General features: G+C 42.1%; 2 protein-coding genes across 2 annotated transcripts; both read right to left on the reverse strand.

The window, feature by feature from the left end:
* Positions 1-1,227: 1,227 nt before the first annotated feature.
* exosc9 (exosome component 9) lies at positions 1,228-7,136 on the reverse strand. The gene is made up of 12 exons (XM_063218275.1): positions 6,953-7,136; positions 6,724-6,818; positions 6,458-6,577; positions 3,384-3,486; positions 3,128-3,265; positions 2,928-3,010; positions 2,592-2,724; positions 2,405-2,493; positions 2,142-2,288; positions 1,798-1,943; positions 1,621-1,717; positions 1,228-1,489 (listed from the first exon to the last, which is right to left on the reverse strand). Exons 1-11 carry the CDS (start codon positions 7,016-7,018, stop codon positions 1,647-1,649), a joined length of 1,191 nt encoding a protein of 396 aa, XP_063074345.1. The 5' UTR covers positions 7,019-7,136; the 3' UTR covers positions 1,228-1,489; positions 1,621-1,646.
* Positions 7,137-9,443: 2,307 nt separating this feature from the next.
* LOC134466219 (serine/threonine-protein kinase pim-2-like) lies at positions 9,444-15,946 on the reverse strand. Its single transcript, XM_063220113.1, has 8 exons — positions 15,854-15,946; positions 14,230-14,529; positions 11,611-11,705; positions 11,196-11,243; positions 10,727-10,951; positions 10,394-10,571; positions 9,815-9,991; positions 9,444-9,721 (listed from the first exon to the last, which is right to left on the reverse strand). The coding sequence occupies exons 1-8, from the start codon at positions 15,864-15,866 to the stop codon at positions 9,624-9,626; spliced, it is 1,134 nt and encodes a 377-aa protein (XP_063076183.1). The 5' UTR covers positions 15,867-15,946; the 3' UTR covers positions 9,444-9,623.
* Positions 15,947-16,805: the final 859 nt, after the last annotated feature.

The following is a 16,805-nucleotide window of genomic DNA, read 5'->3' on the forward strand; positions in this document are numbered from 1 at the left end:
ACAATAAATTACATTTAGTATTTTTTTATGCACAGAATAGACCAGTGATTTTCAAAGTGGGGACCGGGGGCCGCGAGGGGGTGCTAGGGGGGGCACGGCAGGTTGGCAGGAAAAATATAGCAAAACAAAATGAATTATTGAATAAACTGAATAACTAATGTAAACCAAAATAAACCTAAACAATATCCCCATTAGGTAAGTAAGTAGGCCTACAGCATTACAATACAGGTTATCTATCACATATCTGAACATTACATCTATTATTGTTATTAATGGGGGATAGCCTCACAGACCTAGACAGTTGTAAAAGAAAAAAATAGTATGGCACGGACCCACATAAAGGGGGCCTTCGCCGGAATCTACCGGTATACGGGGGGCCTTGACATGCTAAAGTTTGGGAACCCCTGAATAGACCAAATGTGTCCTTAACTTTTTCCAAATCAAAATTTAGACACCTATGTCATTAATAATAGCCAGTTGCAGTTATACAGTTCTTGAGTGTGATGCTGTCCAGAATATCCTCCCACCCCCAATGAGCTCTATGGGCCCCTATATGCAAAAGCGGATGCCCGATCCTGTCAATCCATACATCGGTAGATGTAGTTACATGTATCATTTGACAGAGGACACTACGCTTTCCAAAGATGTATGGCACTTGCGTTTACACCAAACACGGCCGAGACAACACAATAATATTGAATATGAATTGATAACAGGATATTAGGTTCATTCTGATGGCTAGAAATTCTTGCAGCCACTTTGACTTGACTTTGTAGACGAGGTGACAACACAACAAATGTCATACACCTACCCTTGGAAAGGTGAGAAGCAGAGCTTTCCAGTGGTTCCATGCATTCTCTTATAAACCAAAGAAATGTCTGTTGAAAAAAAGGAGTAAAGGCCCTGCCGTGGCCATCCGGTAGGGCACTCGCCTGCCCATGCGGCTGACCCGGGTTCGATTCTCGACCCGGGTTCGATTCTCGGCCCGGGTCCTTTGCCGACCCCTCCCCATCTCTCTCCCCATTTGCTTCCTGTCTACCTCTCATACTGTCCTGTCCATAATGAAGTCTAAAAAGACAAAAGAAAAAAGGATTAAAACCGTATTCCTCATAATGTGTGAGGTTGGTTAGATAAGATTAGACTTTTTTTCACCATGGGCTATTAGGCACTTAATAATGTCATTTTATTTGAAGCGCCTTTCATAATACCAAAGGACACTTTGTACACTTTGTTTTCAAGCAATTTAATAGAGGTCTACAACTTGAATTGCAACAAATAATTTGAAACATTAGAGTGACCCCAAACTTTTCAACAGTACTGAACATTTCCATTCACACGCACACAAAAACAAAAAACGTATCATGTGCTTCCATTTACAATGGGCAAACACGGGCCAGACACTGAGGGATTCCCCAATTGTTTTCCGTTGTCATTGCGTTGTGCTGGGGCAGGGTGTCATCACCAGTATCAGTAGGAGCCGATATTCCACCTGGGTCAAATTCAAGTGAGAAGCACGCCTACATTTATTATTGTGAGAATTATTGCAACTCCATTAAAGAATGTGAGTATAGCAATCCTACATGGATCTCTAAATTCTTCTAGTGTCATGATGCATTTTACCTGAATATGCTTCTCTCACATCAAAGTTATGAAGTCAGCACCATGACATCTTCCTCTTCACTATCGGATATTACAATCGGATCGGATACAACATCCCCTGAAACACACGCAAAAAACACTCAGTATAATTCGTAATTAGTTATCAAATTATTATCAATTTATCGCATTTGTTTGTACCTTTCTGTTTTGTTCTTTTGTCGGCTGTTTTTTCTTCCATTTCTCCTTCTTCCTCAACATCCTCTTCGAGCCCCCAGGAGTTGTTGCCACCTTCCCCAATGGTCCCAAGACCCGCTCCATGCACCACTGGGGAATTATCCCCTTGACTATTTGGATATTAAGGACATCAATGTGGGAGAAAGTGATGCACACACAAACGTCAGACTTCAAGTAAACTACATAGTATTTTTGTCTTAATCTGAATGGAATTTCTGGTTTCTTTACAACACTCATCCAATGGCACCATTGATGCAGGCATCTCTTTCGAAAACTTTATATTTCAGATTTCTTTGAGGAAAGGATACATGTCGGGAGCGATCTTTGTCTTGTTGATTATTTCACAGGCTGTTTCGTGAATATCCATTTTTTCAACTGGAGCTTCTTTTAACTTCTGTGCAGCAATATGCTCTTTAGGTAACGATTCTCCAAAGCCGAACTTTCCATCCTCTTTCCTACAATTATCAAAGCAACATTTTAATCAAAATCAGTAAACAATCACTATCATTAATCAAGTTAATCAAGATCATCATCAAGATTATCATTACAACATACCTAAACATATACACACCTGGCTCTCTTGTCATTTTCAAGGGCTTTCTGGATGAGCTCTGTAATCTCAGACACCTTCACACTGGCAATGTCACTGCACCGCGTCACCTGGCATGGATGAGGACACAAAAACATTACCCTTTAACTGTTCACTTGTCGTTTGTTCACATGGATGTGAAATGTCTGTTCTACCAATATCTCCACACCTGTTTCTTGAGCAGCATGATTCCTCCACTTGACTGAATGAAGCAGAGCTCTCTGTGCTTGTTCATGGCGATAACCAGCAGCCCCTCCATCAACTTCTCCTCAATATTAGTGGGATCTACCAGCAGATAGGAACTACAACAGAAGGAGTCAACATTTCATTAACACTTTTGCCATTTGTGAGCTTGAAATGCATCGAATCCAGAATAATGAGTAGGTGATGGAGCAGGACAACTGACCACTAATGTAAAACTCATCTCTTAAGGTTAGAGTGGATCCTGCAGATATACTACCTATCTGCACGTGGCTAGAATTGTAATGACTTGGTATAGACTTACCCTTGCTGAAAAAAGGCAAAGCTGATAGTGATGGGCATATGATAAATGCTCAGTGGAACAAGGTCTCTCTCTTCGGCTGTGTGCTACACACATACAAATAAACACACACATGGAGAGATTTAATCATACAATCTAACAAGATTGTTCTCCTATTCTTGATTCTTGATTCGTCCTCTAAATCTCTCCCTGGTACCACTCACCACAATGAACTCTTGGCCCTGGATGCTGACCTCTGGCCGTCTGAAGTGGGAAAGGGATGTGATTGCTGCTACGCTTACCGCATCCATAATGTTGCCGTCATGATTCAATACATGAACATCCACATTAATCCTCCACACCTGCAAAGAGTGACAGGTGCAGTTTATATACACCAAGAGTAAACAATGCTAAATGTTAAAATCAGCATCTGTTGTAATTCTACACCAACACTTTTTTACTTCTCGTTCGAACTGATACCTTTTCTCCCGAGATGATGCACAATGACTCCATGTCAAAGCACTTTGAAGTTTGTAAACAACGCTCCAGCTGTCTATTTAATTTCACCAACAACTCCGACTGCCTGCCAATAAACACATAAGAAGACAGTAATCAACAGTCCAGTCAGATTCACAGTTTGATTTATTTCTATTCTAACAGTAGTGTGGATTGATGTATCCTACTATCCATCTACTAAATGCAATGTTATGCATCATCGAGTAGGAAGTAAGTAAACCTCACCGTCCAATCAGCTCATCCCTGTCAAAGAACAATGCCTCTTAAGACACCCCTGGGATTTGACCCATGCATACATAATGCAACATGCATAATACACCAAAAGTGTATTCAGAAGAATGCCTGGTACTCGAGACACAATTCTGAAAACATCTCACCCCGTTTACCAATATCCTGAACCTTTTGCACTGAACTACAAGCTCAAATGTCAGTTCTAAAACACTTTTTTCAAAACACTACACAATTCTCATGAAGAAAAACCTTGATTTTCTCATGGAATACACTGTCGTGAAAAATACTTAAATCAATTCCCATACTACAGAATGTGCACATCACATGGACAAACTCCTTGCATACCAGTTTAAAAACAATCATCACTCCATAAGGACACACATACATGTGATGTTGATGAACAGATGAGACGATGCTGTGAAGACGAAAATATGCACTGGTAATACAAGAAGTCACTGTCATTTGGCTACCCACTATTTAACACATTGAATACCGGCGGTGCTCACGGAATTATGTCGTAGAATACCAGCGTTCTAAGCCCTTTTTTACGTTTTTTTGTAGACTCACAGCTTATTATGTGAAAGGGCCACTGAAATATGTTATGACTCGTTTGAAAGTGGAGACGCTGCCCTCTTAGTAGGTGAAAACTGTGTGTCTCTACGAGCTTTTATTGCCGAGTAAACCCACGCTAAACCGAAGTGGGTATCCATGGAATTCAGCTACAATCGGAGATATTGAGGTTTTTGTGAAGGGTGCGCTTCTTCAGAATGTGACGAGTTTGAAAGGGGATGAGTTGGTTTTAATCACAATTTGGTGCAAGGTTAGCTCTGACACACATCTTCCTGCACGTCAAGACACACCTCCTGCTCTAAACCACTACGACACCGGCAATCAATGCCCTTCGAAATCCACGTTTTTCACAAAGACTGAACACAAGCTCTTTGCACACATGCAGAAGGTCGGACATTTGCTAAAATAGTTCCCGATGACTCCCGAAATAATAGCCCAACATTGACAACAAATCCCAATGATATGATGCTTAGATGTAGCCCATCCGATCCATATGTAGCCATCTATGCTAGCTTCTGGCTTTTCACATACAGGAAGACAGTTCAACATAGTCCTGAGTGAATAATCAAATAAACTTATCTGGTTGGCGATCAAACTTCTAAATCGGAGCGCATTACTCCAATTACAATTCGGGTGCCATTTTGATCCAAGGAGCTGGTAAAGGTCTAGGTAGCAAGCCCAGAAAGTTAAAGATACTCCTGGCACGATATACAATGGTCTCTGTGTTTACCTATTGCGTGAAGTCAGACACAATACACGCTACCGATCGTAGGCTACTAGGGAAACAACAACATAGCACGATTCACGAATACGGCAGCACACCTCCTGCTCTGTCACACTACGACACCAGCAATCGATGCCCTTTGAAATCCCCGTTTTTCACGTGGACTGATCACAAACTCTTTGCACACATGCAGAGGGTGAGACATTTGCTTAAATAGCTCCCGATGACTCCCGAAATAATAGCCCAACATTGACAACAAATCCAAATGATATGATGCTTAGATGTAGCCTAGCCCATCCGATATCCGAATCATATGCGGTGGGCAGATGGACACTCCCAACTGATGAGATCGCTCCCGGACGTGTAGTCCCCAGGTGTTTCTATCACTCCCGGACGTGTAGTCCCAACCCGATCGATAGTCTGGCTAGTGGGAGCGAGCCGACAGGGGAGCGTCCTGCGTTGGGAGCGACAATCAGGGAATCATGATATGTAGCCATGCTAGCTTCTGTCTTCTTACTCAACATACAGGAAGACACAGAAACTTATCTTTTTGGCGATCAAACGTCCAAATCGGAGCGCATTACGCAATCACATATCGGGTGCCATTTTGGATCAAGGATCTGGAGTAAAAGTCTAGCAAGTCCAGAAAGTTCAAGATACTCCAGGCACTATACAATGGTGTTTATTGCGTGAAGTCAGAGACAACAGATGCTACAGTGACCGTACTAGGGAAATCAATGCAGGCAGCGCGATAGGCGACATGGGTTGGCATCCAGACATCTTGGTAAGTTAAATTAAAATATCCAAATCATAACACTCAAACATCATAACAATCAAACAACTTTGGACTGCAAATGTTGTCATTTATGTCCATCACAGAGCTACCAAAATCACATATATTGTCCATTGAAGGGTGTAGATTCAAAATATGATATTTAAATGCAAAAACGCATCTTTACGTTTTGGTATACAACGCATGGGCGTGAAAAACGCATTATTACGTCGTCGGTACTCAATGTGTTAATAGTATGTTAGCACAATTTAATATGTAAAATAAATGAGTTGCCACACGTCTATGCCCTCAGTCCACTCCTGTCAGCTAAGAACAGCAAAAATTGGGCTATAATTAATTTTCGCAGGTTTACCAAAATTGGGCAATAGAAGAATGGAAAAATGTTGCCTGGTCTGACAAGTCTTGATCTCTGCTGCAACACTTGGATAGTCAGAATTTGGCATCAACAACATAAACGCACAGATCCACCTTGCATCAACGTTTCAGGATGGTGGTGTAATGTCGTGGGGATGTTTTCTTGGCACAATTTGGGCCCCTTAGTACCAATTGAACGTTGCTAGAATGCCACATCCTACCCGAGTATTGTTGCAGGCCGTTATGGTAGTTCTGAAGGCAAAAGGTGGTCCAACCTAATATAGTGGTGGGAGTGTATCTGCCTGTTTACAGCAACCAGCTCCTTAGCATCTAAAGCAGAATGTTTTACAGTAGCAAAAAAATTACTTGTTAGCTTCAAATGCAGGTGAAGCCATTGGTGACAGCTCCACAGTGGTGAAGAGCATCCCCTCAGACGGTCGAGTTTCTTTCGGGGTCGCTAGTTCACATGACACCTGTGACATGACCCTATGCAGAACAGATGCACAAGAGTAGAGGTTGAAACAACACAATCATTTCCAAAAGTCGTGCATACAGGTCCGACAAAAAACACATTGTAAGTATGGGAAGGGAAGCCTTCTTTTCTTCAGCAAATGGCCCACTTCCTTACTTACTTTGTTTTTCCGAGATCAACCATGCAAAAACCATAGTCAACGCCAAACGTGATCTTGATGTTTCTGTAGTCGTATGTTTCTCTACCGTCCAGTCGCTGAAATAATTATTTGAGAAAAATATAAAATAATAGGTCTATATCAGATTTATATTTCACATATAAGCTCTATTCCTAAAAAAGCATGCAGGTATAATTGATGAATGAACTAAAATAGCCACAGTAAAAGACACCTTTCTCTCCTCTATCGTCTTGAGAAGAAACTGTCGCTCGCAATTTGATAAAGGTGTATCTTTCATGTTGCACACCTCAAATCCACCTCATAAATCTATTCTTGAAACCAAAATATCTTCCACAGCCACGTTGTTTGTGTTGCAGCTGAAATGAGCGCGCTTTAATGACGTAGCCCTTCGCTGTGTGAAGCCAGCGACGACAGGGAGCAAACCCATGCTCGCTTTTCTTTTGCTTTCAAAATAAAAGTATGTATCAGCGAGGCATTTTCTAAAACGTTCTCTGCCATAGTTTAGAAGACATACATTTATTTTAAAACGCGAACAGAGGAAATAAGATAACGCAATAGAGTATATATTTAAAATAGTAGGTCATTATAACAACCACAAAGTCAGTATCATGATAGTGTGTGCTAGTGATAGCTCATAGGCCACAAATGACATTGTTGCATTACACATTATAGCCTACTGATGATGATAAAAGACCATCCATTAATTAGGGTTTCTTGTAAGGTTGAAGGTTGTCACATGGGTTGGTTATCACAGTCGTTGACACAGAAATGTTTGTAATTAGTGTCAGAGCAGAGGACATCTACCGATGTCAAAACATTATAACCTGGTGAAACCGGAGGTGAAACATAATGTGTTTTTCACATGATCATGAAAAGTCGTTTTTCTTCTCACTCGTTAGTCTGTTAAGAGGAGGGAAGAGAAAAAAATTGATGTGACTTCAGGCTTGTTAAACACACTTCTCCTCCAGAGGCAGAAAGCAGATAATGTGCCGGAAGATTCTAGAATAGCCTATTAGCCTAAGGGTAGAAAACATGTCAAACTTGGGGAATGTTCTATTAAAGATTGCCAGTAGGGGGCAGTATATGCTTATTGCAGTAGATATGTGGTATGAAGGTCAGGGGCCTTCTTTCAACCCTGTCTCTGGGTTACCTGGTGTATGGCAACCTCTGTCTGTCAGACAAACAAGCCTGGCTCTTCGGTGTTGTCGCGAGACCACATTTGTCACCCCAGAGTTTCATATTCAAATCAGGTTGTGTGTCCTCCCCAATTTGTATTTAATATAGTGTCCAAAGCAGGAAGGCGTGCTGTGAGGCTGGAGGAGGTGTAGGCCTACCCTTCCAAGGGAGCCCAGGACAGGTGACTGTGGTGCAAAGGACTACAGTGGTTGGTGAAGCATAGAGTGTTAATCACCTGTCCTGAGCCCAGGGAGAGATGGGGCCCAGAATTGGGTCCTCATTATATTGCATGTCTTGCGTGGGGGGCCCTTTCCGATGACTTTGTCCCGGGCCCAACCAGTGCTGTCAGCGGCCCTGACCCTGGATAGGAAAAGTACCTTTCATAATCTGCTTTATTATTGCACAACAATGAATGAGGTACACACTGAAATACGTCTGTGCAATAAAAAAGAACACTATGCCAGGCGTTGCCTCTTCTTTGAAAGACTGAGTGTACCATTTGGGCCAGCACCCTCACAATTGGATTGAACAAGTGTGAAGCCTACTCCTTGTAAGATTGACTTAGAAGTAGTGAGAGTTGCACGAGGGACTCCTTTGGTGTGTGAGATGCAATGGTGTGTTTCCCAAAGGAGAAGACAGCGTGATGGTCTCAAGGTTAGTGGTAGTGTCAAGGCAGCGAGCATGCTGCTACACGGATCCATTGACTTTCACTAGCTTAGCGACATATTCCCTCTTTTAACTTGTCTTAAAGCAAGACAACGCTTAACATGAAAAATAAGACACTTAAACACCTTTATAAACCCCAGCCAACGATTTTAACTGTATTAAGCCCCAAAATAGTGGCATACCCCTTTAAGCCCCCCACACTTGGGCTTGCATGCCCACGGGGACCCCGGTTCGAGTCCGGACGGGGTCATTTCCCAACCCTACCCCATCTCTCTCCGCACTCACTTCCTGTCGCACCTTCACTGTCCTATCCGAAATAAAGGCCCAAAAAGCCCATAAAAATATCTAAAAAAAAAAGAAAAAGAAAAAAGAAAACATGTTTTATCCAGGAGGCCCAGATTCAACTAGCTCTACACTCCACTTTTCTTTAAACCTTCAGTGAGCATTTATTGTTGCTGGTACTTTTTTGTTACTACTATGGTGTAAGCACACTCAGTGGTGTGTGTGATGCAATGTTGAGTTAAAATAAATATGTTTGCCCACATCTTTGTGTGCTCTTAGCCTAGAGTTCAGTGAGGGACAGTCAATAGGTCAGCGTCAATGGAGTGGAAACTTCAGGCAGGCTGGTATGGAGTTGAGAGGTTGGTCAATGGGATGGTTAGATAGATGTGAAGGGATTTATACACACGCTGGATAGTTTTGTATTAGATGTGATAATGGACCAGGAACTATGAGCAGGTTACAGAGGACAGTAGCGATATGTTCCCAGGGCCTAGTATGATGGGCACCCTTGCAGCTGAATTTTGGACATACTGTAGACTGTTTACAAAATACGAACAAAATACGAAAGCAGACAAAAGTAATTTACTGTACACATATTGTAATGTACTTTAGATTTACTCTTTAATATCATATATTTTAAAAACATGATTAAAAAATACATAGACTCTGGGCAGTTAGTGTATGTGTGCGTGTTTGTGTGTGTGTGTGTGTGTGTGTGCACGCGCGCAGGCGCGTGCCTCTGTTTACACTTCTGAACTTCACTGGATGCTGAACCAAGGATGCTGTAGAAGGCCATCAAGAGTTTGCCGGCTTTTTGGACGCTTAGTCAAACAGCGTCTTATCAGGTCCTGGCAGTCTGAAGGATTGAGGCAGCGTATGTATTAATGTCTCAGGTGACACCAGCATAGCAGAGTGATTTGTGCATTAGTAGATGCAAAGAAGGCCTTACATTTGGACAGGTGCTGAGGAATGTAAGGCTCCCGGCTGATGGTGTCTGCTCGTGAATTGAAGGGATGTTCCCCACACAGCATGTCGTAGAGAAGCACACCGATCTGCCACACACACAAGGGCAGGGCCTCATACTCCCCCTGCAGATACCACTCTGGAGGAGTGTACTGCACGGTGCCTATTCACACAGAAGTAAAACTCTATGAAAAGCTGTTACATTGCAGTACTTGTCTTAACATGTTGATCTGGTCATGCTCATCAGGCACTGAAACATGTGCGTTCATGTCATGTCATCATGGCTAATATTATTAACATGTTTTCCATGTCGAATGTGCTTCATCTTTTACAGTAACAGTCATTTAAAAAATGGTTGACCAGGTGAACTACCACCAAATACCACACACTTTTAGATGTAGGCTAGTAATGATAACTGGTATACACAGCAATAATAATCAACAATATAATCAATAGAATAAAATTAAATCAATAAATAAATCATTATGGACACCATTGTGTGAGGTCCAGCAGACTGAATTTTCGAGTCTAGCATGTGTAGGTATTTTTGTCAGGGCAGAAATACCATAGAATTCGGTATATGCTTCAGTCTTGAGAAAACATCCACAGCCAAAGTCAATTATGCGTAGATGCAGTGTCTCATTGCCAGTAAGGACCAGAATATTCTCAGGTTTGATGTCACGGTGTAGCACTCCTTTAGAGTGAACTTTGTCCATCAACTCGACCAACTCTTTCAGAATCAACTGTTGTGGACAAAAAACAATAAAAAAGTTAAAAGATTCAAAATGGGGTTAAGGTTCTAAGTGAGACATTTCATTCTACATGCTAGTATTTCAGTCAGTATTGCTAAGTATATAATACAAAAATTGAAATATCGTAATGATAGCAATGTCCAAACCTTGGCCTTATCCTCTGGTAGGCGCCCTCCTCTCTCCTGAATGTAATCAAACAGATCCAGACAGGGAACTGGCCTCTCCATTACCAACACCAGCTCATGCTGAAGGTCATACCAGTCCAGCAGCTGAGTACAGGCCCCACTGCTCTCCATACTGCCCTCACTATTGGACACCATCAGCAGGAGCACCACCTCCAATGGGAACTGCTGACTCTTCCCATCTAAAACCTTTTTCCCCAACACACACACACACACACACACACACACCCACACACACACACACCCACACACACACACACACACGCACACTTACACACATGCACACAGGCACGCACACACACATGCGTGAATGCATGGATGGAAATAAGCCAATGTTTGGTGTTGGTGAGATATGACATGTTGTGTGTGTTTGTTTATCTCATTGTTGCTATTGTTTGTACCTCTGACATTATACTGATAGTAGGCTACTTACCACAGATGTCTTGACCACCTTCGCCTCTGGCACACGTTTAATAGCCACCTGAACAGAGGAACAACTTTAACATTTCCCAAGCTTTTACCTCCGCTGCCCCAGCACGCACGCACGCACACACGCACGTACGCACGCACGCACGCTCAAAGCTTTGCACTGCCACGTTGCTCTCCTTATTGGATCTTCCATTTTACGTAATATTTTTAGACGAACAATACTGTTTTACAGTGTGTGTGTGTATGCGTGCGTGCATGCATGTGTGTGTGTGCAATGGCATCGTACCTGCATGTTTACAGTAGGCCTATGGCTTACATGAATGGATTTGACTGTGTTGTTGGATTGGGATGGTTGGATTGGGATGGTTGGGATATGTTGTGTGATGAGGATGAGGGAAGAGATAACATAGATGACTTACTGTCAGTGAATCCTCCACTCTATATCCTGCGTATACAGTGCCATATCCACCCTGACTCAGGCAAAGGGTCTGTTTGTATTTTAATTCGAAGGCATCTAAGAACATTGTAACATTGAAACATTATAGTCAGACAAAAGAGTCAACTATCCTTATAGAATTGTATACATTAACTCCTTAGCGCAGAGCCTCTGTTGAATGGTAATGGTTAATGGTACAGAAATAGGCTAATGATCAAGTCTTAATTGGTCACTTAAGGCCGCTTACACATTAAGGCGGTAAAGTGTCGTGGGACAGAAGCGATTTTTACCGGCGTTGGTGAGAATACATGGGAACGTATCTGTCCTTCCACACCAACCAGCGGTAGTCGGGCGTCAGCGGCGCGGGAGCCGGCTCCGCTCTGCGCTGCATTTGGAAAATAGTGTATTTTTCATGCCCGCGACTGGCGGTGTTCCATTTAAATGAATGGCGAAGTAGCACGCTAGCTTTGGCTGTGGAAGGGTTTTGAACAGGACTGGCCTTGCACGCCGACGCTGTTGGTGTAAAGGCAGAGTAGATCACAACGGCCGAAACTAAGCAGAGAGACCTCATTCGTCTCGTTTCCGTTCCACGACGCCTCAGTGTGGAGCCCGCCTGAAGCCCCGTGCACACCAAGCGCGAACTGCGTGACCTGAGCGGCGAAAGTCATTATTTCTCTATGGAGGGAAGGCGAATATAGCTACCAGAGCCAATTTGCCAGAAGCGAAGCGAACTGAGCGACTAGAGCGATTTTTGACGATTAAACTCAAGCTAATCTTAAGCGAATTCGCTATGACGCGGTTCGGCGAAAACCAATTGGAACGTTCATAGCGACGAATGTCCCAGGCTGTCAAGACAGAGCCGTTATGTGATTAGCTGAATCAAACATGTCTATGCCGCGTCCAGAGCGAATATAGTGAATTCATGGCAACACTTCTTCAACCACCCCAGCTACCTGGGTCGTGTAGGTAGCACCTGGTCTACACGGGGCATAAGACTTTCTGCATTGTCATAGCAAAGTTGTTGAGTGTTTTCAGCAAAGAATGAATAGGCCCGTCAACGGTAGCCTGGTTCTCACCAGACCTCTCCCTGTGTGTGTAGCTCCAGAGCTCCCTGGTGGAGGTAAGCGGAACTACATTACACACATAGGTCTGGAATCCTTAGGGTGGGTGAAGTGAAGTGCCCTTGGTAGGATGAGTAACGCCCATTTTTCACGGATTTCACCCAACAGTATCCAATATTATTAACTTAGAACTGTCCACTTAGAACTAGTTATTGGATACTCTTTGGTGAAATCTGCGATAAATGGGCATCACTCGTCCTAGCAAAACTAGGACACTTCACTTTGAGAAATACTGAATGTCTTGAGCCAGAAAATGGTCAGGACATTTATTGTTTGAATATCAATGGCAGCTCGCATTGAGGATTCACAGGGCAGATTATAGACTATATTGACTCTAGAGATTAAAGGACAAGTGCACTATTTTGAACATTAAGCCCCTTCTGAGTTGTCTGCAATGTTTTAGAACCCCACACAAACTGATGTTTGCTGCTGTCTCCGTTATTTGGCTTATTATGCATCTCACTAAGTAGTTAGGGGTGTTCAATGGTTTGAAGTTTGAAGACAATTTTTTTTATTAGATACTATATTTTGGGAATTAAAGAAAAAAAAAATATATTTACAAAATGCTACATAAAACATGACAGAACATTTCGCTCCGAACATTGTTATGGAATATCAGTGAACACCCCTAAACACTTGATGACTTGCACTGCATTGAAAACAAATGTTTGGGGTTGATTTAGGAACATATTTGCACATGCCCATAGACGGCCATTCTAAAGCTGGTTGAGACAAAATCCAAATTAGCCAAATAAAGGAGACAGCAGCAAACATAAAAGAAACGGTGAGGGGGCTTCTAAAACATCGCAAACAATTCAGAAAAGGGGCTTTATGTTGAAAATAGTGCAGTTGTCCTTTAACAGAAAATGTTTCTGAAGGAATTTGTTGGTGCCAAATAATAGATAAAGCCATGCCTTCTGAAGGCGAAGCCAACGCGTGCTCTCCCAGACCTAGTAGTAGGGGTGTAAAAAATATCAAAATGTATCGATATATCGTGATACAGTCTGATGACTGAATCGAATCGCATCGTATCGTGGGGCATTCTTAAGTATTGAAAATAATCGAATCACTGGCCCCTGCCCAATAACTTAATAGAAGTGGAAAAGTAATTGAAAAAAAATTCGAATCGAATGGTATCGTATCGTGGGGCATTCTTACGTATCGAAAATAATCGAATCGTATCACATCGAATAATAAGATATCGTTATTGAATCGTATCATCATGGAGGCTGTGATTTACACTCCCTACCTAGTAGTGGAGCTCACAAAGCTGTGCCAAACTACACAGGTCAGGCGGGAGTCAGGCAACTTCAACAGGCCCATCTGCAGTAAGAGGCAACATCCCTAATGCAGATATAGGCTACCCTAAATTCACCATAACATCATCATTGGATGCAAAAGAATGTCGGATTTCACTTTCACAGTGCAATGGTATACTTACTGTACAATTAGTCCACAGCACTAAGGGCTGTTTTTATTACCTTTTTGACTGCTGTGGTGTCTAACGGGTGTGTCCGAGTCATACAGGCTCTGCAGGTCACTTTGGCTGCTGCCACTGGACTGCTCAGACTCACTTGAGCTGGCTATTGCTCCACGCAGAGCTCCAGACAAGACTCCATCCAGACTCCTCTCCACTTCCTCGGCTCTCCTTTTCCATCTGCACTCGTCACTACTACTTTTGCTCTCATCTCTCTTCCTCCTTCTCTCCTCCCTCACACTTAGCACATGAGCAGAGGCTTTTGGACTTGACAGACATGGTAATTTTTGTAACCTGTGAGCACCTGAGCAGAAAATATTTCCCAACAGTAAATATTCCAAACCTGTTAGCCCAACAAGGTAACTTTTATTGAACACTTTGGAAATGTTACTCACGTTATAAGCTATCTTGGTAACTCTTTACATTATGGACCACTAAGGTGGTAATAATATAGGCCTAGTAACTCCTATTTCAAACTTCTGTGCTAACCCTTTTACATAGATTTTTGACAATAGAGTACACTTGGCTTGATTTGACTATGTCATTTCAACATACTTCATAATACCACATATTACAAGTAATTACCATGCAGTTTCCTGACAGTTCCTCAGCTTACAGCTAGATATGTGTGCACACCTGTTATCTGTGTGTGTGTGTGTGTGTGTGTGTGTGTGTGTGTGTGTGTGTGTGTGTGTGTGTGTGTGTGTGTGTGTGTGTGTGTGTATGTGTGTGTGTGTGTGTGTGTGTGTGTGTGTGTGTGTGTGTGTGTGTGTGTGTGTGTGCGCGTGTGTGTGCGCGTGTGCGTGTGCGTGCACAGTGCACATGTAGCAAACTGACCAGTAATTTTTGTAATAGGCCTCCATAAATGATCGGTGACACTTTACATAGGGTACACATGTTTGCCATTAATACATGCCTAACTGTGTTAGTGATTATAAGATGCATTAAGCAAAGTAAATCATTTACCAGGGGTGTATTAACAAATTTCTTGTTCACTGCCAGTTAAGCTTAGGCCTTTACTATTGACACTTAACACTAGCACAATATCACAATTATATAAGTTAGTTGATTCAAAGTGCTTTCAAATAAACACACTACACATTTCCATGTTCACACATTTCATTCTGGAGGCTGCTGTACGGCACCAATTGTAGTTCATGTGAGAAAGTGCGCACACACACACACACACACACACACACACACACACACACACACACACACACACACACACACACACACACACACACACACACACACACACACATGCAAATAGTAATAATAGTCCAAAATAAGACTGGCCTAGAAGCGATCATAACAGCCTAATTTCATAACAACAGAACTTTAGAACATTAGCATGTATTGGTGGCCAACATGTGAAGCCTATTCTACAGTGTTACCAAATGATCATTACATTGAAAATACATAAAAATGACCATACATTATCTACTTATTAGCGTTAAGCTTACCAATCCTCACATTGTATCTAAGTCGACATTTGTTACTTCAAGCCAAGATCAATATCACTATTATAAAAATTAAGCCTGAGCCTAATTATTTAAGCATGTCTAGCTGCAAATGAATGTGCAGTATGCCACAATAACCTTTTGATCAGATATAGTATAACTTACTTAAGGTCTTCATGCTTTTAGGGAATCATTGTTAATCACTCTAATCCTTTCTGAGATTAAATGATAATGGCAAAATTGGAATTATTATAGAGCCCCAGCTTGTCTCTATGGGATACTATGGATTATGACATCACTCAACAGAACCAAATAGTTATTATTCATGATCTCAATCAGTGTTCATAATGTCCCCTCTCTGCACAAAAGCATCACAAGATCAAAAAAATATGAGGAATGTGCATTTCTCGTAGGACTTGTGTGATTATTGGCACACTGACAAGCCAAAATAGCTGTGGAGCTACACTCAATATTTGATGCTATACTCTTCTGGGGAAATTAATGTGCAGTAAAATGAAATGGTAACCATTAAGTAGGCTAAAGACTGACAAAATTATTATGACTTAGGGAAAGTACACTTCCAAAACAGACGTACACACTATTATTACTTTATTACTAAGATATCTATTCTATGGTGCATGTGATGACACACCTGTCAAACTATTCTGATCTTGGATTTTAGCCATGAGTGTAGCCTATTTTACAGGTCTATTAGGCCTATTTTCCCCTGCACACCCCCTTTCACAACCTAAGTCTAGCCCAGTAGCCCCCCCCCCCCCTTTTTCCTTGTACAACGCGACCGCTGCACCCCTTAAAAAATTGAAAATTGTGTTTTTTGTTGGGTTATTTGACCTTTGGTTAAGGGCATTAATTAACCCTCTTTACCCCATAGCGGCCGCGAACGGCCGTGCTGTAACTCCCCATAGCGGCCGTGGACGGCCGCTCTTACATCATTGATAAATACAAGCCGACCGTCAACTTTTAAAGCTAAAATACAATAAATACAACAAATGTAGACCCTTTTCTGTCTTTTTTCATGAACAAAAGCATATGTTTGTATTTGATTATTTTTGAATTATTACGACATGTCTATGACGCTGCATTGCTGCGAACAGCT

Source organism: Engraulis encrasicolus, chromosome 16 (assembly GCF_034702125.1).
Source record: "Engraulis encrasicolus isolate BLACKSEA-1 chromosome 16, IST_EnEncr_1.0, whole genome shotgun sequence".
Classification (NCBI taxonomy): Eukaryota; Metazoa; Chordata; class Actinopteri; order Clupeiformes; family Engraulidae; genus Engraulis; species Engraulis encrasicolus.